Source organism: Lycium barbarum, chromosome 7, assembly GCF_019175385.1.
Source record: "Lycium barbarum isolate Lr01 chromosome 7, ASM1917538v2, whole genome shotgun sequence".
NCBI lineage: Eukaryota > Viridiplantae > Streptophyta > Magnoliopsida > Solanales > Solanaceae > Lycium > Lycium barbarum.
Window position 1 is genome coordinate 131,538,592 of NC_083343.1, and position 27,451 is coordinate 131,566,042.

The 27,451-nt window shown below is 31.3% G+C and overlaps 2 protein-coding genes across 2 annotated transcripts in view; one reads left to right on the forward strand and one right to left on the reverse strand.

The window, feature by feature from the left end:
- Positions 1–5,878, reverse strand: part of LOC132604462 (large ribosomal subunit protein uL18c) — an 85,072-nt gene extending 79,194 nt beyond the window's left edge. Inside the window, exons 1-2 of the mRNA XM_060317976.1 lie at positions 5,720–5,878; positions 5,464–5,517 (exon numbers count right to left, since the gene is read on the reverse strand). Coding sequence (XP_060173959.1) covers positions 5,464–5,517; positions 5,720–5,845 — 180 coding nt within the window. The 5' untranslated portion in view covers positions 5,846–5,878. The remainder of the gene's footprint in view (positions 1–5,463; positions 5,518–5,719) is intronic.
- Positions 5,879–8,373: 2,495 nt separating this feature from the next.
- Positions 8,374–10,177, forward strand: LOC132604463 (late embryogenesis abundant protein D-29-like). Its single transcript, XM_060317978.1, has 2 exons — positions 8,374–8,770; positions 9,676–10,177. Exons 1-2 carry the CDS (start codon positions 8,512–8,514, stop codon positions 9,975–9,977), a joined length of 561 nt encoding a protein of 186 aa, XP_060173961.1. The 5' UTR covers positions 8,374–8,511; the 3' UTR covers positions 9,978–10,177.
- Positions 10,178–27,451: the final 17,274 nt, after the last annotated feature.

Consider the following 27,451-nt stretch of genomic DNA (forward strand, 5'->3'; position numbering starts at 1 on the left):
AATGTACATAATATATACCTAGCAAAAGAAGTCTGTACCAAAAGTGGACTCCGAGTCAAGAAGGAGTACTCCGAAGTAGCAAAGAGTGAAGCCTACAGTGGAGGATCACCAATGTCTGTACCTGCGGGCATGAAACGCAGCCCCCGAAGAAAGGGGGTCAGTACGAAATATGTACTGAGTATGTAAAGCACGGAGTACAGAAATATGAGCCAAAACTGAAAGCAAACCGGATATCAAAGGGAAGTACCAATCAGTATGTCAAAATCCGTATCAAATCATATACATATACATAATGCAAACAAAATCATGCAAACGCTCCAGAACGTGGTCGCCACTCCGACGCTGGCGCCACACACAGCATAACACCAGAAGGTTCTGAATCTCCATACATCCCCGAACACAAACGTAAGTGAGCGTATCGCATCACTAGCCATATCACAGCATAACTCCAAACGGAACCCGGCCCTATGGCGAGGCCTCGGGAACCGTAACACAGCATACGGCCGAATTATCATAGGGCGCACGAATCATAACCGGCCCGGGAACCGGTGAACGAAGTCAAAATAAGGAGGCACGAGCGGAGTCGTGAGCAAAAAAATGCAACTCATATTTCAAAATAGCCTTTCAAAACATAATGATTTCATAAGTCATTTCATAACCCAAAATAATCGAATACTTAGCTGATACGAAGGTTTATTTCACAAAACGTTTCCAAAGTGGTCCGTATGGCTCAAAACAAAACTTAACATATCATAATAGTCAAAACATAATTCATAGAGGGAAGTCTCAAAGTCGAAGATCTCATATCGAAGTTCATCCAAAAAGAGAGCCCGATAGGACAAATAGGGCGTCTCGGGGTTAGCGGGCCCACCTCGAGTCAAATTGAGGTGGCGAACATAATTTACGAACATTTAAAGGCCAAAAGATCATACATAATAATTTCAAAGTGACCCGATCACATTTCGATAAGTTTCGAACATTTGGTTGCATTCTAGCCAAAATAGAGCCTTTAGGCTTCAATTGAATTGAATGAATAGTAGTCGTTTTGTAGATCGGGTTTCGAGGAGCAGAAATGCTCCGGAGGTTCCAATATTCACCTAACATACTAAGACATGCCAAACGAAGGAGTGGGAAGCTTTACATACCTTATGGACGTCTTATGCTCTCCTTAAAATCAAATCCCGTTTCGTCCAGAATCTGCAAATGGTCAAAGTTACCAATTAGAGATTCTTAGGCTTAAGATTTCCATTAACTTGATTTTTGTCAACCGAAATTTCGGCAGCATTTCCCCTATAAATCTAACACCCCCGAGACTTAGCTCGGCTCAAAATACATCAACAACAACAACCCAAACGTCATCAAACAACACAAACCACAATCAAATCATTCTAGCTTCAAAGTTCTATCTTACTATACAAATTGGCAACTTTCATTCAAACTTCACAATTCCAAACTTATATCCACATTATTGTATTCATTCACTCATTTAAGATTATTCAATCACATCCCAATTATGCTCCAAACCATATACAAAATTTCCCCAAAGTTCATTACTTTCCATATTTCATTCAAAACATCAAAAGTTACGACGAACGTTCTAACTCTCATTGTTTCACTCCAAATTCATTAACATCAACCATAGGTCATATTTAAAGTCTTTAGCATCATAGATATACAATGATATACACAAATATACCAAACGTATACACTTTCCCATAATGTTCCGAAATCATTTTCCAACACCAATTCAATTCATTAAACGATCATTCACGTCATCAATGTCACAACGACGCACTAAACAAACTAAACAAAATCAAATTCACCTCCCTTCCACACTATCATGGCTCACGGCCAAACACACCCCCTATACACACACACGCCATTCACAAACACCACAAAATTCCATAATCTTCATGCCACTTTAATCACTATAACATATATATCCATTCCCTAACATAAAAACATAGAAATCTTACCTTTTTCTTGAAATTCCGACTTGCTGCAAACGCCGCTCTTTCACCAAACTAATTGTATCACGTCGGAGAGCGTCTTGTACTTGTTACAACTACAAGAAGGACACGATTTTTAGGATTAAAACAAGGCTAGCAAAATTTTTCTTTCTCTTTATTTCTTGTTCGGCCGAGATCCCTTTGAAAGGGTGTTCTTCAATTTTTTTTTTTTTGTGTTTATTTGGTTTCTTGAAGATTCTAAAGACCAAGCATGATATATATCTATATAAGAGTCATGTGCATAGCACATGACATTTAAAAAAAAATGGGATTGGGCCAAGCCAAGTGGCCGGCCACCCCATTACTCTTGGGCCTAAATTTTGTTCTAAGTTTTCTTGGTCCAATTCATTAAAAGTCCCGTTTTGTAATTCCCGAAACTAATTTCCGAAATTCCAAGTTTACCCTCCGCCTTCCCCAATGTCTTAACATTGATGATTTCATAACCAACATAGTCATATCAACTTGAATCAAAATGTTTCTTCATAACACACAAGTCTTACTTATTTCTCGAATTCCAATTATACGAAAACACGGGACATAACAATGAGTGTCTATGGTCTCCAATTTGTTGTCTTCCTTGGCTAAATTCACTCTCCGAAGCCACAGTTGATGCTTGAACCGTAAGGATATCTCAAGCCATTCTTGAGAGTATCGAATGACTTGCCTTATATTTCTTCCACCATGCTAAGACGTCCAGCTCATCCAGTTCCTTGATATCCACATTTGGCTGCATCAAATAAAAGTGATATTCATCAAAGTTTGCATTACAAGAAGGATTTGGATGTGAATGTAAAACTTTTAAACCCGACAATCCCTTTTTGCTACTTTGAGAAGTAGTAGGGCGTAGAGCAACGGGTGTAGCATGTTCTTCCAAACTAGAATAATGAGTAAAAACTTTTCTAAACTCATCATCAATAGCGGTTTCGGCTTCAGCTAAAGATGGTTGAACTCCCTCTTCAATTTCTAAAAATGTATAAATTTGACCAACCAATGCTTTAGTATAAGACACTTTTAAATAAGAATTTAAAAGAGAACCTAATATAAATAAAGTTGGGATGGGAAAAAAATACTTCTTAAATTTTGTTGTCATATCAAAAATAGTCGCTTGATGACCGGGTTTATATTTATATTCTTGTAAAACTCTAGCTATTTCTGCTAAGTAGGCTAAAATTCCGGTTACCGTGGGATAGAATTGTCTAGAAAAAGCAAGAGTTGCATTATAAAAAAATTCTAAGAGTTCAACACATTCCTTAACATTTTCCCAATCCGTAAAATTTAACTAATCATCACTATTAATATTATATTTGTTGTGAACTTATTGTATGGGAATCCTATACTCATATGCTTGTTGTAGCATAATGTAAGTGTAATTCCACCTAGTCTCAATTTCTACTTGAATTTTCCTAGGTCTAAGGTTATTTTCCACACAAGCATTCCTAAAATCTCTAATTCTTCCCCTATTAGCATTACAAAAAAGAAACGCAACCGCGTTTCTAACTTTTTGAATAGAATCGTCAAAACGCGTAAGACCATCTTTAACAATTAAGTTTAAAATGTGACAACTACATCTTACATGAAAAATATTTCTTAGCGGAGGGTTTAGTTCTCTTTTTAAAAGACCAATCGCCTTTGTATTATTAGAAGCATTATCTAAAGCAATACAAAGTGTTTTTCTATAAATGTTAAAAAAACTCATAATAGTAGACATTGAATCCGCTAAAAATTTTCCATCGTGACGACCTTTTCCTTCATCATATAAAAAAACTATAATTCTTTTTTGCATAACCCAGTTGTCATCAACCCAATGACATGTAATAGCAAAAAAATCTAACTTGTTAAGACTAAGACCCAAATCAGCAGTAAGAGAAACATTACAATTTAAAGAATTAAATACATGACGCAAACAAAATCTATATTTTTTATACAAATCTATAACATCCGCTCTACAAGTATTTCTAGGAATACCCTCAACTAACGGATTATAACAACGTTGAATGTAAGTAACAAACCCCAAACCAGAAGGAAAGGAAAATGGTAAACAATCATAAGCTACCATTTTAGCTATTTCTACACGCTCTTTTTTCTTGTCATACTTAAAAATTTTACCGGTTCGTGGGTCTATCGTCATTTGAATACCTCCCACATTTGAACCCGTTTGCTCTCCCCAAACATCCATATGTTTCTTTCTCATATGACCATTTAGTGTACCCGTTCCACCATCCTTACTAGTTTCTTGCTTAAAAGTAAATATTTGTCCACATAGGGTACATTTATTTGTTTGGTTTTCCCTATCCTTAGTCATAAATTTCCAAATTTTAGCGGTTGATTTACAAGTTCTAGGCGGTTTGTCTTGTGTATGTGATTGTGCAGGACATGTATCTCGTATGGGATTTTCGCGGGGTTGTGTTTCATCATCATCATCATCATCAATTTCATTAAAAGTATCGGTATAATGTTGTTGCATTGCCTCATGACCTAAAAGTGAATTATTTCCACCAATATCAATACCTAAATTAGGTGATTCTTCCACAAATGTTTCCTCATTAAGCCCACGCCTAACAATACCACTACTACCGGCACCACGTCTAAATCTCTTCGCCATTATTAAATAGAATTAATCTAAATCACAAGAAAATGAATTGCAACAAATTAAATTACTAGAATTAAATTGCGTAAATTAAATTGCGAAAAATAAAGATAGAGTTGGAACGAAGGTACCAAATTGCCGGACTAATTTCCAACAAAGTGAAGGCGACTATAATTGCAAATCCACCAAAGCTACTTCGGATTGTTGCAAAATCACCAACTCCACCAACAATATTATAATTGCAAAATTAATAATTGAAACTATAATAAGACTTTATAATATTTATTTGAGAGAAATTTAAAGTGGCTAATTGTTGCAAAGTAACTATAATTGAGAGATTGAGATTTGAGAGAAAGAGAAGAGTGAATTGGTATGGATTAAAATGGAAATGGAGAGGAGTTTATATAGGGGTGGGATGGGTTAAAGTGTTAAAAAAAAAGTTTGGGGGGTTTGGGGGGGAAAAAAAGAGTTGGGGACCGTTTGGCAACGGTCATATTTGCAAATGGACCGTTGCCCAATGGTCCAATTTGGGCCCAAAGCCGCAACGGCTACAAAGTTAAAAAAAAAAAAAAAAAAATCCACCGGTTTACCAGTTAACCAGTTCCGGTTCCGGTTCCGGTTTTATCGGTTCCGGTTTTACCGGTTCCGGTTTTAAAAAAATTGGAACCGGACCGGTACAAAATATACCGTTGACCGGAACCGGTTCACCCGGTTTCGATTTTACCGGTCCGGTTACCGGTTTGAACCGGTTGACGGGCTTAATTAGACCACAAATTCAATATTTAAAGAACCCAAGAAGATTTTGCATTGCCACATGTAGTTAAAAACAAGATTAACGTAAGACATTGTTTGGAAAATTGAGTATACCTTCTTGCGAATACGAATATGTCGGGCAGTTCTATCTTCCCTTCTTGTTTTAGCCTTAGCAGTGGCAGATCCAGGATTTTCATCCAAGGTGTTCGGAAAAAAGAAGAAGCTAAATATACACTGTAATTTTTTGCCGAGGGTGTTCAAAAGTTAATATATGCACATAAATACAGAAAATTTACCCTATATATACACTATAATTTTTTGCCGAGGGTGTTCGGGTGAACACCCTCACTTCAACGTGGATCCGCCCCTGCTTAGCTTCAATTGTAAGAGCCCTTGTTGTTTGTATCACCAATTTAGGACGAACTTGGAAAGTAAACTGCTTGCTATCAGCACAAGCGTTGTGAAGAAAGGAAAGTGAAAATGAAGCACAAGACATGGTGTTTGAGAGTGGAGTGTCACTCTATCTTTATTTGAAGATGAATTTTAGGATAAGATGTGAGAAAGAAGAGTCAAGAGGTTATATATATATGTTGTAAATTTTTATGGGAAAAGGGTCAAATAATACACCTTCATAATACTTTTTGTCCAAATATATGTCTCTCGTTATACTTTCGGTTGAAATATAACCCTCCAGTTATTTTTTGATCCAAAGACATCCTTTCTCTGATATTTTCGGTACAAACATACCCCTCCTATTATATTTTCGTTCCAAATTACCCCTTCAATTATACTTTCGATCCAAATATATCACTCCCTTTATATTTTGTCACAAGTTTGCATTAATTTTAACTATACTTGTCAAGCTCAGAATGCTTAAACCTCAAATTAAAGACCCCAACAAGAGATTGCATTGCCACATAGGGGTATACATGGACCGGGTTGGTTTGGAATTTTTAAAGACCAAACCAAACCAATTGCATCGGGTTATTAAATATATAAACCAACCCAAACTAAAAAAATTGGGGTTTTCAACCTCGGGTTTTCTCAATTTTTCGGGTTTTTTCCAATATAGAACATATGAGTAACTTGTACTTCAAATATTTCTTTAGTCCTAGTAAAATACGAATATCTAATTCAGATATCTATTAAGAAAATAGCACAAAACATGAGATCAGAGATGACATTGTACTAAAATATTCAACGAAAAAAATTAATGGAATTGCATAAAATAAAATGATCATAATCTGAAAGTACTAAGTCTTGCTTCAATAATTACGGCTAACTTATAAGGCATGTAGAAAATGATCATAATCTAAAAGTATTAAGTCATGCTAAAATAAGTACGGCTAACAAGTATTAATTACATGACTAGATATTAAAGAAAAATAAAAGTAAGCTATGTATTTTCACTTTCTAAACATATAAAACAAAAGAATAGATATCAACATTATTGTCATTCCAGTGGTAGATATGAAGTACTTTTGTTAACATTAGTATTGATTTGATTTTTGTTGAGTTTTATTTGAGTTACTAATATCCTTGGGCTGTAAGACTTATTGGACCATTCAAAATTTTAATTTCAAGCTCGAAATAATATGTTAAAAGAAAAAAAAAACTATGAAAAAGTTAAAGAAACATTTATAAATTACATTATAAATAAATATTTTTATGTATAAAATATGCTTGAAATTTTATAAATGTAATGTCGGTTTGGTTTAATTCGATTGGACTTTTTTTAGTTAAAATTAAACAAAACCAATAATGTTCGGATTTTTCTTTTTATAACCAAATCAAGTCAAACCAAGCCACTAATTAAATTTTTTTCACTATTTGATTCGAATTATCGATTTGGTGCGAATTATCTGTTTGATTCGGATTCTTTCTAATAATTCAAAGTCAGGAGAACATATTGAGGTTGAAAATTTTGTATTTTGTCATTGAATTGTGTAATTTACCAACAACAATTCTTCTGCTAATTAAAAAGATATCTATGAAATTCACTAAATAAATGAGTGTATATATATAAAATCGAAATACTTATGTTATATGTTTTTATATTAATGATAACGAATTTAAAATTTTATTACAAGAAATATATATATATAAAATTGAAATAGTTAAGTTATAATTTTTTTACATTAATGATAACGAATTAAAATTTTATTACAAGAAAATTCAAATAAGAAAATAATATCATAAATATAAAGGAGATTAATGTTATAAAGCGAAATATGGATGAAGATTTTTAAAATTGTCTCAAACATAATTAATTTTCATATTAATTACTTTCATAATTACTTTGAAGTTTTCATATTATATTTTCGATACAAAACATTAGTAATATTTAGATAAGATTTACCTTATATAACAAAAAGCTAGAATAGTAATATCTGTACAATAAATTTTCAAGTGAATAATTTTTACGTGATAAAAATAATACTAGTACTAACTTTTATGAGATCAACTTTTAAGTCAGATGACCACGATAAAATTTACCCGAAAAAAGACAATAATTCAAACCTATCATTTCTGTCGACAATTATGACCACGATCTTCTTTGTCGACAAAAATAGATTTTCAAGAACTTTTTCTAACACAATGTTCAAACGCCACCTAAGGGCTAAGGTAAGGATAGGGACAGAAACCAAAATAATATATTCACCGACGTAGAGCCAGCAAAGGTTAATTGGATACTGAATGACACGTAAAGAGCTCATATTGACTATGGTGTTTGCAAAATCACAAACAACTGACACGCAGCGGCGGACCTAGTAATAGTTCGGGGTTCATCCGAATCCTTTTTGATGAAAAATTACACTATATATACAAGGTAAAAATTATTTTTTATGTATATATAGTAGACATTGATCCTTTAACTTTTTCATTTATCGCTTTTTTATATTTTTGAACCCCCTTTGACATAAATCCTGACTCCGCCACTGCTGTCACGTATGCCCACGTATTATGCCACTCGTCCACTAACCTTTGCTCTCCCATAACATAACTCTCCTTATATATATCTGAAAAATATTCCTAACTCAAACAAATCAATGTTCATCTACTTTGTCTGCTCTTCTTGAAAAATCATCCATCAACTTTATTTCTCTATTATTAATCTTTACACACTTACATACATATATTTAGTTGGTTTTGTTGTGTATAATGGCTTCAAGGAAGTTGATTTGTGTGTTGTTATTGGTTTTATGTGTGTCTAATTTGGTGAGTTGTAAGGAAACTCATGAGGAAGTTGAGAAGCAGAATAAAGAAAATTCAGAGTCATGGACAGGATGGGCTAAAGATAAGACTTCTGAAGGGCTAGGTTTTAAATCTACTGATGATGATTCAGCTGTTAAACATGGTTCTGATTCAACTACGGATACTGCAACAAAGGCCAAAGACAAAATCACTGACACGGCTTCAGGTTAGTATTTCAATCTATACCTCTTTAGGTGGATGTAAAATTTTAAGTTTATGGATTTATGAACGCACGGTTACTTTTATTTACTGGGTTCGGGATAGATGGTTCACTTTATACATATTTAAGTGAATTTTAATGCAAGTATATAATTTGAGTCAAAGTTATTGAGTTATAAGGTGCTATCGAATCCTTAACCTCGGATCTGCTAGGAGGGAGTAACATTATTCTTACTATTAGGTTTTTATTAAATCCGTAACATAGAAAGGATTTGTCGTTAAGTTAGTTATGTTAGAATCAGTAACATGTATTCTTACAAGTACTGTGGAATCTATAACATGTAACATAAGAAGGGTTTGATATTGAATGGTAGAGGCAATTTTGAACACGTTCTAGACTGTTTAAGCTAACTTTTTGTATTTGTTCAGGGTATTGAAAAGTTAATATATGGACATAAATACAGAAAATTTATCTTATATATACACGGTAATTTTAGGGTGTTAGGGTGGCACCCGCTAAATCCGCCCCGCCAACAACCACGCTAATCAGCTTACTCCATTGTACGATCTTACCTCCTCGGTTGCTTGCGTAATAGGTTATATAACATGTTATTATCCTAGTTTTTAAGGCTACATGTTGTTATCCTAGTTTTTAAGGCTACCATGAAGTGTTAATTAGTAGCTATCGGTTCATCTTCGAATATAGATACATATTTAAAAATCTACTAAAATTGCTAATATATCGGATTTGGACTCATAATTTTAACTTCAGTACAATGAGTTGAATGGTTTATTAGAACTTCAGTCAATAGTGTTAGTTGGAAATCTTTAAACTTTGAATCCATTATCCATCTAAGTTTAAATACTGGATTCATCTTCCGTATTTGTACAAAATAACACGAATGAATGCAGGAACCGGACAATATGTAGCAGACAAGACAAGAGATCTAAAGAACGCAGCCGAAGAAGCTAAGAACAACGCACACGAAACGGCGGAAGCAGCAAAACAAAAAACAGGGGAGGAAAAAGAAAAATCCTATTCAGAGAAAGCAAAAGAAGGATATGAAAGCGCGAAGAATAAAGCAGGGGTGACATTAGAGAAAGCTAAAGAGAATATAGCTTCAAATTTGGAGAGTGTTAAGGAAACAGCTAAAGAGAAGACGGAGGAGATTAAGGATAATATAGCTGGGAAGAAACGAGATGAGGAGCTGTAGAAAGTTTTGAGTTACGCATGTTTGTTTGTATTTTGCAATATCATAGGTTTTATATGGTAACAAAAACCTGATGTTTTGGTTTTTCTTATTGATGTCTGGCCAGGTGTTGTAAAAATGTATCACTAATAGATGAGTCAATGTTGTATTAATGTGTGTTTACTATAGTGCTCTCTTATGAACTTGATTTGTGTTTTACTATACACTGCTGATCTTTTCTTGATAATCATAGTGTTACAGGTTAAGTTTGTGCATATATCAGGCTAAATGTATAGTAGTATGGGATAGCTGTTTTTTCTTTCACTGTATGCGACTAATTTCATGGAGTATTTGTTAGGAAGCAAGTGGAAAATGAAGGGGGAACATGCGGAAGGAGAAACAGAGGAGCAGTAGAAAGGCTTTTGAGTTGTAGTTTTTGTATTTTTGCAATATTACACGTTTATATGTAGTAATAATAACAGAAACCTGATGTCTTGGTTTTTTTTCCTTCCTCCGGTTATCTTCTATGTTGATGTCTAGCCAGGGCTATGGGGTGGTCTGCTAGATGTTGTAAAAAATATGTGTTAGTGCTAGTCAAGTTACTGTTGCATCAGAGATGAACTTCATTTGTGTTGCTATATTGTTTTGTTTCTTCAATAATCGCTGTAATGTTTCCAGCAAGTTGCACACATTCAATTAATTGTGCATGTTTTTACTACCTGTTGCATCTCTTACCAATGAAGATACTGAATAAAGTATAATTCGAGTATTATCTCCTACCAGTGCTGTTCTAGATTATTACCAATAAATAGATTTTAATGTCACTCCAATGAAAGGCAGCCCGTAACAATTGAGATTTTACAACTCATTTCAATGATTATTATTCCACTCTTTATGATTCTTAAGATCACAAATTTCTAAATACTCAAGGTCTTATGCTATACACTTGTAGTTTTAAGATGTCTGGATTTAATTTTCTGAAAAAAAGTTGAAATCCTTATTCTAAGGGCATAGTAAATTTTCAATATCTTTTAAACTTCAGCCAAAAATGAAAAAGACATATCAACATTGTCGTACGGCCTCTATTGTTCTATCTCCTCTTTTAGGCTGATGGGCCTCTACATTTTATTTTCTTGCTGATTCTGGAGTTTCTATCTTGGGGCTGGAGCCCATGTTAAGGCCCTGGACAATGCATTGTGCCTCTGTTGAGCAATTTGCACAATTGATCTTATTCAGGGATGGTCTTTAATTTTTGTCCCTCAAATTGCTGGTCCTTAATTTTTACCTTAACCTAAAATATCTTGAGGTTCTAGGTTTGAACCTGGGCTCAGTCCAAAAGTAAAATAATTTCGCAAGACAAATTTTCATAGTAAAATTAGGCTTATTTGGGAAAAAATTAAGCCTTAAAGACCAGCCCACTGGAAGAACACTCCGTGCAAAAAAGGCCTCTGTTGGGTAATGGACTTGGACACCCTCTTTTAAGGCTAGACGCTAGTTGCCGCTTCTAGCCACCCTCTTTCATAGCTAGACAGCTGGTTTCCGCTTCTAGCCACTCGCTTTTATTTGTGCATTAAATAGGTTACTAACGAAATTTAAGATTTAGTAGAAGTGGAAATTTGCAAGGTCTCAATAAAAAAAGTCTTGGTCACAATTTGAATAGGTAAACGTTGTTATTTGTGCGGCATAATATGACATCGTTTGGATTAAGAAAGAAATGGCCAAGTTGAATCAAGAAAGAAATGTATTTGCCACTTACAAATCGTTCCTTTTATGTGGTATAGTTTAATCTTGTTTGAATTAAGAAAGAAATGAATTTGGCTATTTCTAAATAATAGTCTCTATTTATGTAGCATTGAAATTTGAACCAACACCAAGTTTCAGAAAGAAATGTTAATTTTTGAAATTATAGTCTAAGATACGGTATAGTAATATAGTATTCGTGTAGGTATGGATGTTTTGAAATTTGCGACTTCTTAAATATCCTATAATTTTGGTGTGGTTATAAAAGCAAAATAATGTTGAACGTTTCACCTTTCAGAATTTCACTTTCAACCACTATTATATATCATCAATTTAGTTTGACTAACTTAATATCCTAAATGAGTGCCAAATCAACCTGTTTGTGATTAATGGAGTGCGTTAAAAGCCATGTTTATAACGTAAAGGATGCGGCTAAACGAGTTCACTAAGATTAAAAAGAAAGTTGACAAGCAACAGTTGGAATGCGACATAAATAATATGGAGTACTAAGAGCCCGTTTGGCTTAGCTTATAAGTTGTTAAACAACTTATTAGCTTATAAGTTGTCTGTTTTCAGCTTTTTTAAGTATTTGACTGGCCAGTTTATAAGTCATTTTGTTCTTAAAATAAGCCCAAAAAAATAATTTGATCAATTTGGTTTAGCTTAAAAAAACAGCTTATAAGCTAAAATCAGCTTATAAGCCCAAACAGGCTCTAAGTGGTAAGTACTACTAGTAAAATAAGATCACGCAAAAAATAAGATACATGAAGGGTGCATGTTTTATCGACAAACGTCAATTTGATAATTTGATTTAATTAAGTCACTTACAAATTAATTTTAAGCAAATGTACGTTAGTATACTAAACATGGACGCAATAATAGGGAAGCAAGTCAAATTATATTGAGACATAAATATTTTTTATTTGTGTCTCTTTGATGAAGAATGAGATTGATAACATGGAGGGGACTATGGGTCAAGATGTCTGTTGCTTATTAGTTGAATTTAAGTTATATATATATATATATATTACTATTATATATAAGAGCAAATGTGGGGACTTTTGTAGTCCTCACAATAATTTCCCAATTTTTTAAAAACTTTTTAATTAATTACTTTTAGGTCCTAATCTTATTTATTTAAGTCAATTTTTTTGTTTTTTGTTTTTAAGGTCTACTTTTCAAAAGCTATCCAACCTGGGGACTTTTGTAGTCCTCACAATTATTTCCAATTTTTTAAAAACTTTTTAATTAATTACTTTTAGGTCCTAATCTTATTTATTTAAGTCAAATTTTTTGTTTTTTGTTTTTAAGGTCTACTTTTGAAAAGCTATCGAACCTCCTACCTCATTTTTCATGTTCTTTGGTTTTCTTGTTGGTGCTCGATATCCGCATTTGAGCCCAATTAATCCAGATAATTCGCACTGTATCGCGCCTATTCGGGGGGAGCGCTTCCTCCAAAGATTTTTTTCATATCCATGTTCGAACCCCTAATTCCTAATTAAGAGAGGAGTAGCTCCATCCGCTGCACAAGTTAAATTATGTATTTGTCTTAAAAGTTCATTAACTATGTATAGATTATTTATTTAGAACTAAATAACTTCAGAAAATTAAGATATATAAGTTATAAATGTCAAATTCTGGCTCCACATTTGATTTGAAGTAAATAGTTTCATCAAAATGGAAGTTAAAATATTAAAGGAGTGGAATGAAAATTTTGCTTTCATATAACTACCCACTTATGGGACTATAATGGGTATATGGTTGTTGTTGTACACTTGTACTAACACAAATTATATTTCTTTAGTTAAAATATCTACTTTTATATCTTGAGTTTGGGCTCGGGCCGAACCCCTAATTCCTAATTAAGAGAGGGGCAGCTCCATCCACTGCACAAGTTAAATTATGTATTTGTCTTAAAAGTTCATTAACTATGTATAGATTATTTATTTAGAACTAAATAACTTCAGAAAATTAGGATACATAAGTTATAAATGTCAAATTCTGGCTCCACATTTGATTTGAAGTGAATAATTTCATCAAAATGGAAGTTAAAATATTAAAGGAGTGGAATGAAAATTTTGCTTTCACATAACTACCCACTTGTGGGACTAGAATGGGTATATGGTTGTTGTTGTTGTTGTTGTTGTTGTTGTTGTACACTTGTACTAACACAAATTATATTTCTTTAGTTAAAATATCTACTTTTATATCTTGAGTTTGGGGGCCCGGGCTTAGCACGGGCCTCACATAACTAGTAAAATATTTCTCAGTGAAACAAATTTCTACTTATGAAAAATGAAAATATATGTAAAATACTTATTCAGAGAAAAAGATATAACAAAATACGATACTGTTGATATTCAAAATGAAGAATCTTCTCATGTTTTTAATACTTAATGTGCCAAGTTTAAGAGAACTTATATATTACTACGACATACTTCGAGGCATGCAAAATTTCTGCCTAATTTGATGCTAGTACGTTGAAGAGTATTAACATGAGATTAATATCATTAAAATGATTTCTCACGTATAATGGACTAAATCTCTTTTGTATTCAGATGGAGCAAAATAAGTTCCTTTCAAGAACACATTATTGAACCTGGATTTTTCATTTATTTCATATTGGTAACATGCCGTAATTATATAAAGAGAAAAAATGATAACATAAATTTTTATGCTCCTGATTTCTAAATGGTTTTTACTTATTACTTCATCTGGTTCATTATATCACGCTTACTAAAAATAACTGGTGTAAAATAATTATCATTTCAGAAAATCAAGATATACTAGATTACTCCCTCCGGAGTTATCAAAGAGAGATTAATATGATGAACGGTTAGAGTAAATAAGTTTATAATAGTCAAAAAATCTTTTTATTAGTTTCTGAAGGGACATGTAAAAGAAAAACATAATAACTAAAATGGACCGAAAGTAGTAAGCTTATTTTCTAAAATGACTATTTTTCTTATCGGTTATTTGTAATAAGCATGACAACTAAAATTGGCCAGAGTTGTTGAAAAGAGACTAATCTGCTGAATGATTAAAATAAATAGGATTATAATAGTCAAAAAAGATCTTTTCTTATTTTGTAAAAGACGTGTAAAAAAAAAGCACAATAACTAAAATGGATCGGAGGGAGTACATCAGGTTAAGAAAAGCTCTAAAAACTAAGAACGGAGCAATAGAAAACAGTAAAAATATAAGACTTGTAATTATTAACGAAACAATTTAATCCATTCAAATAAAATTAATTACTTTTCATTCCGCTGCCGAAATTTTATATCCTATCTTATTTCACTTATGATATGCATAAAATATTGATAGTTTAATAATTTAACAATTACTTCATATTTTGCTTTATCCTGCAAATCTAAGTGATCGTAGAAAATAAAATGCGAACGCATTCTTTGTACGTAGGATAGCCACGACACAGAACTTGGAAAATAAAAAACTTCATATTTTGCTTTATCCTGCAAATATAAGTACAACAACAACATACCCGAGTCTCATAATGTGGGGTCTGGATCCTGCAAATCTAAGTGTTCGTAGAAAACAAAATGTGAATGCATTCTTTGTACGTAGGATAGCCACAACACATAACTTGGAAAATAAAAAGATGCATGTTATTGATCAAAATATATTAATGTTAACTTCAACAACAATCAGATAAGTAATAAGGATAAATTCACATCATCATTTGTATAAAAAAAGATGAGGAATAGAAAGGATTACCGATGACAAATGGAAGGAATAAGAGGAACAGAAAGAGGAAGCAAGTAGAGGAAGAGAAACAGGGCAATGGGTTTAAAAGGTGGCTGGTGAACTTCTTAAATGGAAGAATTACACCGACTCATGAATGTCTCCCTCTTTACAATAATAAATGCATTGTTATTTTAATTGTTACAAACCGTTGTGGCTTTTCAATTTGAAAGAAGGAAATTAACAGAATTTTAGCAGGGAAAAAATGAAAAGAAAAAACAAAAAAAATGAAAAAAAGATAAATAGTTTTCTTAATCTCTAAGATGTGCCACCTCAGCGGGCCTATATCCCAGCTTTATATAGATATATAGATATAGATTTTAGAAAAGAACAATTGGATATATCGATGGGATAATGGCCATATCAACTAATTTAACTTATTGGTACAATAATCTCAACGAATTGCCATAAAAAATTATGATCTTAAAGAAAATCCCACAAATCATTTTTTTTTTTTAAGATATCTAGTTTTATAGATATGTTCTATATTATAGGGACTGATATTACTCCCTCTGTTTTAATTTCTATGAACCTATTACTATTTGGGGAGTCTACGAGGTAGTTCTGTGACCACGGTTTTCTTACATTTTTTCTAAATTATTTGAATTATAAATTATCATGACTTATAATACTTTTTATGTAGTTTCTAAATATATAAATTTTATTTACAAAGTTGAAAAATCTATGTCAAAATTTATGATCAAAGTTATAAAGTTTGATCCTCGTACTCCGAAAAGGTTCAAATTATTTTAAATGGAGGGAGCATGTGTTTCGTTATACTAGCAAACTATGCCCGTGCGATGCAAGGGGCCCAACATAATTAATTTGGTTACTCACTTTAGTTAGTCTTTATGGTTTGTATATTTTGCAAAGGATACTGTGATTCTCCTTAGTGAGTCTTCATATTTTTTTTCTTTTCCTTTTATTTTTTCCCTTAATTTCTCAATTGTTGTTAAAATTTATCTTATTTTTGGTTATGTCCGCCTCTTTTTATATTTAGTAAGTTGACGATTCAAATATCCTACATGCACAAGACTCAAAGGATATTTTATTATATTATACACATTTTTAATTTAGAACCGCAAGATTCAAAAGTCTATCTTTATTTCTTAAACTCCGTGTCTAGTCAAACGTAGACATTTAAATTGAGACAGAGGGAGTATATGCAAATGAAGGAAATGAAAGGATAATTGAGACACTGCGGACACGTGGGGACTTAAAAAGTAAACACACAAGAGTTACTATTAATGTTAAACTTCTGAAATATACACATGTTAGTCCCGACTTAGAGTACAATTTCAGTTGCTTTTTGTACAACTTATTGTTGTTGTATTCATCTATCTTGGGCGTTTGTTGTTAAAAAAAAAATGTGTTATTTTGGTTATGTCAGCCTCTTTTTATATTTAGTAAGTTGACAATTCAAATATCCTACACGTCAAGTTTATAATCACAAGATTCAAATGATATTTTATTATATTATACACATTTTTAATTTAGAAACACAAGATTTGAAAGTCTATCTTTATTTCTTAAAATCCGTGTCTAGTAAAACGTAGAAACTTAAATTGAGACAGAGGAAGTATATGCCAAATGAATGAAATAAAAGGACAATTAAAATACTGCAGACCTGTGGGGACTTAAAAAGTAAACACACAAGAGGTATAATTAATGTTCAACTTCTGGAATGTGCACATGTTGGTCCCTTCTTAGAGTACAATTTCAGTTGTTTTTTGTACAATTTATTGTTGTTGTGTTCGTCCACCTTGGGCGTTTATATATATATATATATATATATATATATATATATATATATATATATATATATATATAATATATGGGACGAAGGAAGTACTTCATTTATTAATTTTTAAAGAACGTGAAAAGTCAAGTATAGTAATGTGGCCAAGTAATATGGGACGAAGGGAGTACTTCATTTATTAATTTTTAAAGAACGTGAAAAGTATAGTAATGTGACCAAGTAATATGGGACTGAGGGAGTACTTTATTTATTAATTCTTAAAGAATGTGAAAAGTCAAAAGTGAATAAATAAAAATGCACGGAGAAAATAAATATATGTCGGAGAATTACAACTGAAGTGCATACATGTATATATGAGAAAAGAATAAATATTCAGCAAGAACGTGAAAAGTAAAAAATGAATAAGTAAAAGTGCACGGAGGAAATAAATATGTGTCGGAGAATTAAAATTAAGTGCATACATGTATACATGAGAAGAGAATAAATATTCAGTACTATGACATATGTCCTTGTGAGATTTATTAATTCTTAAAGAACGTGAAAAATCAAAAGTGAATAAGTAAAAATGCACGGAGGAAATAAATTTGTGGAGGAGAATTAAAATTGAACTGCATAAGTCTATACATGAGAAGAGAATAAATATTCAGCAAGAACGTAAAAAGTCAAAAGTGAACAAATAAAAGTGCACGGAGGAAATAAATGTGTCGGAGAATTAAAATTAAAGTATATATGTTTATACATGAGAAGAGAATAAATATTAAGTACTATGACATATGTCCACGTGGGATAAAAAAATAGTTGATTAAAGTGTACAAGTTATATAACTTTTGATACAAGCATTCATTGCGTGTACAATTTATAAAGCTTTTGGTACAAGTACTTGATGCTGTGTTGGTCCTTCTTCGACACTTATATATAATAGAATATTAACTGGGTGGAATTTTATATTTATAATTATATCTTTGGCTTCTTAGCAAAACAATATACAATTAGATTTTCTAAAGGGATTTTTTAAATAATTTGTTTAGTCAGTTCTGGGATTAAGTACTATTAAAATTCTTTTTTTTGCGCCTCTCCATGTTCGGTATCCTCTTTTAGGTCCGAAACATTCAATATTCGCTTTGATATCTCGATTAATTCGAAGGAAGAATGTCATTATCAATATTTTTTTAATTTCATCCACAAGATTCAAATCCGAAACCCTAATCTGATTCAAATTCACAACCCTTATTATGATGTAGTATAATATATTGGCATTACGTCTTTTCAAACAACTTGTTTATGTACGGACATGTAATACTCTCCTGTTTCAATTTATGTGAATTTTTTTTTTTTTTAGTTCGTGTCAAAATGAATGACATTTTTTTTAATTTGAAAACATATTTACTTTATGAATAATTTACAGTCACACAAATATTCAAGACTTATTTTAAATCATAAGTTTCAAAAGTCTTCCCTCTTTTTTAAATATCGTGTCTAATCAAATGAGTTCACATAAATTGAAACGGAGGAAGTAATAAATAAGCAGTAGAATGATCATAAATCGTGTCGATGAAAAGCTGTAAGAGTAGAATAAGCAGTAGAATGATCATATAGAGCCCGTTTGGATTGGCTTACAGCTTAAAGCTGTTTGCAGCTTATAAGCTGAAAAAAATAAGTTGGGGTAGTCCAACTTATTTTTTTTGGCTTATAAGCTGTTTTCAGCTTATAAGCTGCTTTAGATAAACTAAGTCAAATGGGTCCAATTATTTTTTTGAGCTTATTTTAAGCATAAAATGACTTTAAGCTGGCCAACCAAACACTCAAAAAAGCTGAAAACAGCTTATAAGCCAACTTATAAGCCAATCCAAACGGGCTCATATTCGCATTACGTCTTTTCAAACGACTTATTTATGTACGGACATGTCGTAATAAATAAAATAAGCAGTAGAATGATCATAAATCATGTCGATGAAAAGACGTAAGAGTAGAATAAGCGGTAGAATGATCATATATTGGCATTACGTCTTTTCAAACAACTTATTTATGTACGGACATGTCGTAATAAATAAAATAAGCAGTAGAATGATCATAAATCATACTGACCCAACACAATTAGGGTGGACGTTCGGTTTTTCGATTCGATTTTTTTATTTTGATTTTTTGAAAGTGGACATCGAACACCGTACCAAATTTTGATTCGATTTTTTGAAGTTCGGTTTCAGTTTTTCTAATTCGGTTTTTCAACATGGGCCTAAAATGGGCTAATTTTTGCTTGTAAAATTAGGGGCGGACGTTTTTATCAGTTAATAATTATTTTATCGAGCAAGGTCAATTTAATTTAGTGGCTCTGCGCAAACTGCAGAGTACTAATTATTGAATGCTTATTGATAAAATGAGATGCTTCATATATATGCCGAAGTCCTATAGATAAGTAAACATGAAAACATCATCACCAAAATATTGACTTCTATGTTAAATTCCAATACCACATTGTTTTGTTACCTAACCTAAAACACATAAGAGGACATAGAAGTCGATATCATATAGAAAATAATATTAAGCAGCTAAGAAGCAATAAGAAAATGGATCATGAACAGAGCCTATCAAAGGCCAACATGAAGAACAGTTACTAAAGGTTCTGAACTTCTGATATACATAAACCAAACAACTGAAGATGCATCAATATTAGCTATATTCGGGACAGATATCACATTTAAGAATGAATACTGAAAAATTTGAACTCGTGATGTAATCTTTTGTATTATGGATGTCAAGCTGATCATTAAGCTAATTGTGATTCATCAGTTCATTAAACTGAGGACAGAGGAGAGGAAATGAAGTTAGAGCTCAGGTTAAGTGAATGAAATTAGGGTGGGTCTATACTCTATAGGAATGGGCGAGGATACATTAATTTGGGCCTGAGAGAATGGATTGAGTATTGTAAAAAAATTGTATTCATGTAGTAAATCTTCAAAAAAAAAAAAAAAAAAAAAAACTTTGGTTAAACCGAAATACCGAAGAACCGTTGACCCGAAACCAAACACCTAACCAAAACACCGAATTAATTCGGTTCGATCCGATTTTTCGTTTTTCGGTGTTTATGCCCAGTCCTAAACACAATGACATGCATCTCGTTCGTTTCCACAAAATTATATACTCCACCACCCCTAATTTATTCTTTTTTTTTTTGGGTCTCTCGGTCTTGTAAACCGAGACAGTGACGGAGGCAGAAATTTTAAGATCCTTATTCAAAAATAATATAAGAATGCTGCATCTAGTATTTTTGAATCACTTTTATCACTCCACTAAGATTTTCCTTTTTAACAAAAATAGTGACATTTGGCCCGTGCTTACCGACATTAAAAGTTAAATTGTTAATTATTTTTTGATTCATTCTTTGTGGCATTAAGTTATCAAATACAAACTCCTAAAAATTAATCATACAAAAGTATTTGGGAGTTAAAAAGAACATTCTTCTTATTTTAGAGTTTTTTTCATTTTATTTCCAACAAATGCAACTGTATGGTATAATATTTTTCAATAATTCGACTTCAACTTTACTATATGCAGGATTAATCATTTCTTCTGAACTGAATCAGTATTGATTAATCAACGTGTCATAGAAAGATATTTTGATATTCAAGAATAATTGAAACGATACCGCACTAATCAGGATTGTTTGACGAAGCTAATCATTTTTTTTAACAAGGTTTCTTCTTTATTTTCCTTTATCGCTTTGGGTATTTTTATTTCTATTGAAATTATCTCTCAAGTCTCAACTAATTCTAAAGCTCGGAATCAGGCAGTGGCGGAGTCAAGATTTTCATTAAGGGGGTTCAAAATATGAAAAAGTAAACACATGAAGAAGGCAAAGGGGTTTCAATGTCTACTATATATATAAAAAAATAATTTTAATCATAAATAAACAGTATAATTGTCCACCGAAGGGGGTTCTGATGAATCCCCTTGGCCCTTCCTCCCCCCGCCCCTGGAACCAGGTATGTTTGTCAATGATTTTTAGTTGAAATCAATAAACAACACAAAACTACATTCACAACTCTAATTTAACCTAAAGTCATACTAATGTAAGCTCATCATATAAGAACTTGACAGATTTATCATGTGTAATATATAAAGGAATTACTTAATAATTTTATAAGAGCATTAATAAATACACCCTCCGTCCAATTTATGGGAATTTCGAGAGTCAATGAAGTTTTCTTTTATCGAAATTTATTGATATGCTTTTTAAATATTTTAAGTTGTTAATCATTGTGATTTATAGTATTCCTTGTTACGTAGTTTCAAATATATGAATTTTCTTTTAAAAAAAAAGTTAAAGCTTCTATGTTTGGATGCACGATCAAAATTTAGAAGTTTGAATATCAAAATTTCAATTATGTCACATAAATCGGGACAGGACAAGTAATAATTAAAGTACATAAAGTAAAAGATTTATAAAACTATAACTAATATTGATTCTAGGACAGATGTAAGAGGATGACACATGTTCAAATCTATCTCTAATTGGAAAAGAAAACTTTGTTGCGAAGTTTTTGCAATTTTACAAGAATAAGGGCAAATAATATAACGTAAGCTAATAAAGTTCAAGAAGAGATCACAAAAAGTCAAACAACTCACCAATTAGGAAGGTCCAAGTAGGGGCGGTATTAAGAAATTAATGAGGGCAAAAAGGTGGGAATATGCCAGGCAAAGGTAAATTTTTCAACAAGTGTAAGCATCAAAATAATGAAATGTCAATTTTGTACTATAACTAGACGGTCTAGGTCTGTGCTGCGCACGAGCCTAACATTTTAGATTATAATATATCTCTGTATGTGTAGTTGTGTTTAGATAGTGATAATATATATATATATATATATATATATATATATATATATATATATATATATACACACACACTATGTTCAAAACACGATTAATATAACATTGTAGTTTGTGCTTCGTATCTAAAACTTTATTATATTAGTGTTTGCTACAAATACAAAATCGGCAAAAATTTATTAATATTTTTTAAAAGAGAAGACTTGTTTAAAAGGAAACTATTTTCCTTTCTTTGAGATAAAACAATAGCAATATTTAAGCATCGGTTGATACTTTCAATTTTAATTCGATTAATTTAAAGATGTAAAATACTTATTATTTTTTTATCAAATTTTGATTTGGATAATTCTAATTCAACTTATTAAATTAATTTTACATGTTTAAAACGAAACAAAGTAGAAATTGATTTTCTATTTAAACGAAGAAATAATTTTTTTTAATTTTTGGTAAATATTTTCGGTTTAGCTCATTTTACTTGTCATGTTGTCTTTTGCATGGTTTTTTAAGAAAACGTCGATTAGAATTGTAATTTGACTAATTTACCTTATTCATTATTTGATCTCCATTTGATATATTTTTTTTTACGACATGAATCTCTTTTCACATTTATTAGAGTAATAATAAAAATGAAAAAGTAATCAAATTCTATCTTATTTTAAAATATAAATATTTTAAGTATATTTATTTTAGTAAACATAACAAATAAAAAATCATACAATTTTCTTTCCTTTTTTATATTAGCTTGAGATCTAATCTAAATATTGAACTGTTATATTTGCTCCCACTAATGGATTGATACGCATGCGACAATGAATCCATCATTATTGACTTAATGGGATACTTTGGAAATTACATGAATATTGTTTGATTTTTTAATATGGAGTGCACTTTTCATTTTGGACATTATTAATTTGCATTATTTTTATGCGCGCGCGCGCGCACACACACACATATATATATACTATGTTCAAAATACGATTAATATAATATTGTAGTTTGTACTCCATATCTAAAACTTTAGTATATTAGTGTTTAATATGAATACAAAGTCTGCATTTTTTTTTTGACATTATTATTTTTTTTTAATATGGGGTTCACTGTTTTTTTTTTTTTTTAATATTGTTTGATTTTGTTAATATGGGATCCACTTTTTTTATAGTGAGTTTGGAGTTGGTGGGTTCCACTTTTTTTTTTTTTTTTTTTAAAAAAAAAATTATATTGCTTGATGTTGTTTAGTATGAGGTCCACCCTTTATGGGGTGCACTTTTTTTTTTTTTTTGGACATTATTAGTTTGTACTATTTTTATGCATATAATATATATACATATACTATGTTCAAAACACGATTAATATAACATTGTAGTTTGTGCTCCGTATTTAAAATTTTATTATATTAGTGTTTGCTACGAATACAAAGCCAGCTCTTTTTTTTTTTTTTAAGATTATATTTTTTTTAATATGGGGTTAACTTTTTTTTTTTTTTTTTTGATATTGCTTGATTTTGATAATATAGGGTCCACTTTTTTTTTCCCATGAGTTTGGAGATGGTGAGTTTCACTTTTTTTTTTTTTTTTTATTGCTCGGTGTTATTTAGTATGGGGCCCACCCTTTTTTTTTAAGGGACAACGGACGATGAAGCATGGGTCTAAACCCATGCTTTATATAGTTTTTTTTTTTATTATTTTATTTATATTGCTTGGTGTTGTTTAGTATGGGCCCCACCTTTTTGGACATTATTAGTTTGCACTATTTTTATGCATATATTATATATATATATATACTATGTTCAAAACACGATTGATAAAACATTGTAATTTGTGCTCCGCATCTAAAACTTTATTATATTAGTGTTTGCTACGAATATAAAGTCTGCATTTTTTTTTTTGACATTGTTTATTTTTTTTAATATGGGATTCACTTTTTTTTATTTTTATATATTGCTTGATTTTATCAATATGAGATACTATTTTCAAAACACGATTAATATGATATTGTAGTTTGTGCTCCGTATTTAAAACTTTATTATATTAGTGCTTGTTATGAATACGCACGTGGCAATGAATCCATCATTATTGACTTAATGAGATACTTTAGAAATTACATGATTATTTTTTGATTTTTTAATACGGGGTGCACTTTTTTCTTTGGACATTATTAATTTGCACTATTTTTATGCATATATATATATATATATTTGAATTATGGGGCCCACAATTTTTTTTTGCACTTTTTTTTTTTGACATTGTTTGTTTTTTTAATATGGGATTCACTTTTTCTTTTTTATATATTGCTTGACTTTGTCAATACGGGATACTATGTTTAAAACACGATTAATATAACAGTGTAATTTGTGCTCCGTATTTAAAACTTTATTATATTAGTATTTGTTACGAATACGCACGTGGCAATGAATCCATCATTATTAACTTAATGAGATACTTTGGAAATTACATGAATATTGTTTGATTTTTAATATGGGGTGCACTTTTTTTTTTACATTATTAATTTGCACTATTTTTTTAATATTAGTTGTTGTTTAATATATATTTCCACAATTTTTTCACAATTTTTTTTTATTAAATTGGAACGGATATATATATATATATATATATATTTATATTAGAAATATAGAAATATGGGGCCCACAATTTTAAAAAAAAAATATTAGATGTTGTTTAATAATATATAATATATGGGGTTCACAATTTTTTATTATTATTAAATTGGAAACTGACGACGATAAAGTGAGGCCCAACCGGCCTTTCTATATAGTAGAAATAAATGACAAATGTAACCCGGTGAGGACTACAAAAAAACACTCATCCCCCTTATATATAGTTATAATGTCAAGGGATGCTGAAATGTTATATATACAAAAAAAAAAATTGCTTTTAACTTATTATACAGTGTAATTTTCGTATAAGGATTGGACTTAAGAAATGCTCCCTCTATCCTGTTTGATGTGGTACTTTTTACTTATTAGCACTTTTGGTCCCTTAAGTATAAAAAAATTGAATTTGGCTCTTGCGATTTCTTATTAGTTAAGCCTATTTAACCTTCAATTAATTAATTTGTCCAATTTTGAATCCTTTGAAGATGAATCTTCACAAATTTTAAGAAATTAATAAGTGTTGAATTATTCAATTGTCAATGTGTTATATTAAATTTTATTGTTATTCCATAGTCCATATTTGTGGGTGATCATTATGAAGACTCGCTTTCACTACGGCTCCGATGAGTCCAGATATTACATATTTCCTAGAGGGACAAAAAATATACGGTTTAGTTAATTAAAGGTTTAGTATCCTTAGCCAAATATTATAAGGACAAAAATAAAAATTTGTTATTAACTACGGGACTAAAAGTGCACATGCATTCTCCTTTTCATTTTAGTTTGTCCTAAAAAAATCACATTTTTATGATATTTAGAAATAATTGAACTTTTAAACTTTTTATTTTCATCTTGCAAATATTTATAGCTCAGTTTAAACCACAAATTTCATAATTCCCTCCCTTTCTAAATTCTGCATACAACTACACACCATGACACCAATGATAGTAACTTGCAAGCAAAGTATTAATGAAATAGCTTCAGCGTATATTAACCAACAAAATGAAAGCAATTGCAGAGACTTGTAATACTTTAAAAGTTGCTTAATTACATACACATATTAAGCTTAGTTGCATTACATAAATATATATGTCAACCAATGCTTTTCGTAAGATACTTTCAATCAGTAACTTATGAATTAGTTAATATTGCATGTGCACTTTGTATATTCTTTATGGGAACTAGTCTATCCAATGAATATCAGTCCTTATATTATATATATAGAACATATCTATAAAACTAGATATCTAAAAATTGATTTGTGGGATTTTCTTTAAGATCATATTTTTTATGGCAATTTGTTGAGATTCTTTTACCAATAAGTTAAATTAGTTGATATGGCCATTGTCCCATCGATATATCCAACCGTTCTTTTCTAAAATATACTCATCATCAACAGTTTAAGTTTCATTTTTGCAATAATAATTGAAGCGTATCCAACTTAAATTCTTATATACAGTAATTTATACTAATTAATTCAACCAAATTAACAATATTATTTTTTCCATAACCTCTTGACTCGCCTGTCTTGTGTCCTACATGTATCGTAGGCTCGGAGAAAATGGTACTCCACACTCTACAATAATAAATGTTATCGTTTTTTCTTTCATTTTATACGATTTTTTTCTTTTTAGTCTATATTTTAAAAAAATGATTGCAATATATATTTTAATAAATATATATTGCAATTTGTTCTTTTATACTCTTATGCAATTGGGGATATGTCTCGGAATATTTTAAAACTCAATAAAAGTACATTCCTTGATTGAAAAATAAATACTAATCCATGCATAACACATAAAAGGAATTACACAACATAAATGTGTTTTATTGAGACCGGGTGTGACCAGACCAGTTTGTCCGTACACGTAGGTTAAGTCGGTGAATCCCTGCTTTCGGTGGGAACCCTATTATAGTCTAATTGTAATAGGTTTGGTCTATATATGGTGAATTTGTAATTAAGGTAATATAGGATTTGTAGTTCTATTGGAATAGGGTTACCTTATTAGACTAGGGCAAAGAGTATCTTACTTATGTATAGGGAGGAAATTATGATGAATCAAAAGCATAAAAGAATTATCCCATAATTCTTGTCTCTCTAAATTCTCGTCCTGTCTCGATTTTAACATGGTAATAGAGTCACGTTAGAAAGAACACAAAAACCTTGAAACAATGGCAAGTGACGAAGAAATCAGCGATAAAAGCAAAGGAATCGCCAGTGAAGAAAACAAAACCCAAAGAAAAACAATCTCTCCCTATGACATTACGTCGAATTATAACCCTGGAATTGTGGTTACATTGAAGGGTGAAAATTACGAAGAATGGGCTAGATCCACCAGGACGTCTTAAAAGTAAGGAAGAAATTTAGCTTCGTGGACGGTACGATCAAGAATGAAGAGTCGCCAAACTTGGAAGATTTGGAAGATTGGCAGATTATAAATTCACTGTTGGTGTCATGGATTCGCAACACCATAGAACTAACGCTTCGCTTAACGATTTCACATAAAGAGGAAGCAGAAGAATTATGGACCAGCATCCAAGATCGGTTTGCCGTTATTAACGGCACTCGGATGCAACAAGTAAAGGCGGAACCCGCGGAGTGCAAGTAGAAAGGAAGGACTATAGTGGATTACTATGGAAAACTCACTAAGTTGTGGGATGAATTGGCAAATTACGAACAAATTCCGACTTGCGAGTGCGGAAAGTGCACGTGCAATCTAGGGACGACCCTAGAAACCAAAAGAGAAGTAGAAAAAGTGCATCTTTTCCTCGTGGGATTGGATGAAGCGATGTATGGAATGA

What these genes read in the sequence shown, in the direction of transcription:
- LOC132604463 (XM_060317978.1), top strand. Translation starts at nt 8,512, where the DNA reads ATGGCTTCAAGGAAGTTGATTTGTGTGTTGTTATTGGTTTTATGTGTG. An exon ending in AATCACTGACACGGCTTCAG is followed by an intron (nt 8,771 to 9,675) that starts GTTAGTATTTCA and finishes GAATGAATGCAG; the next exon opens with GAACCGGACAATATGTAGCA.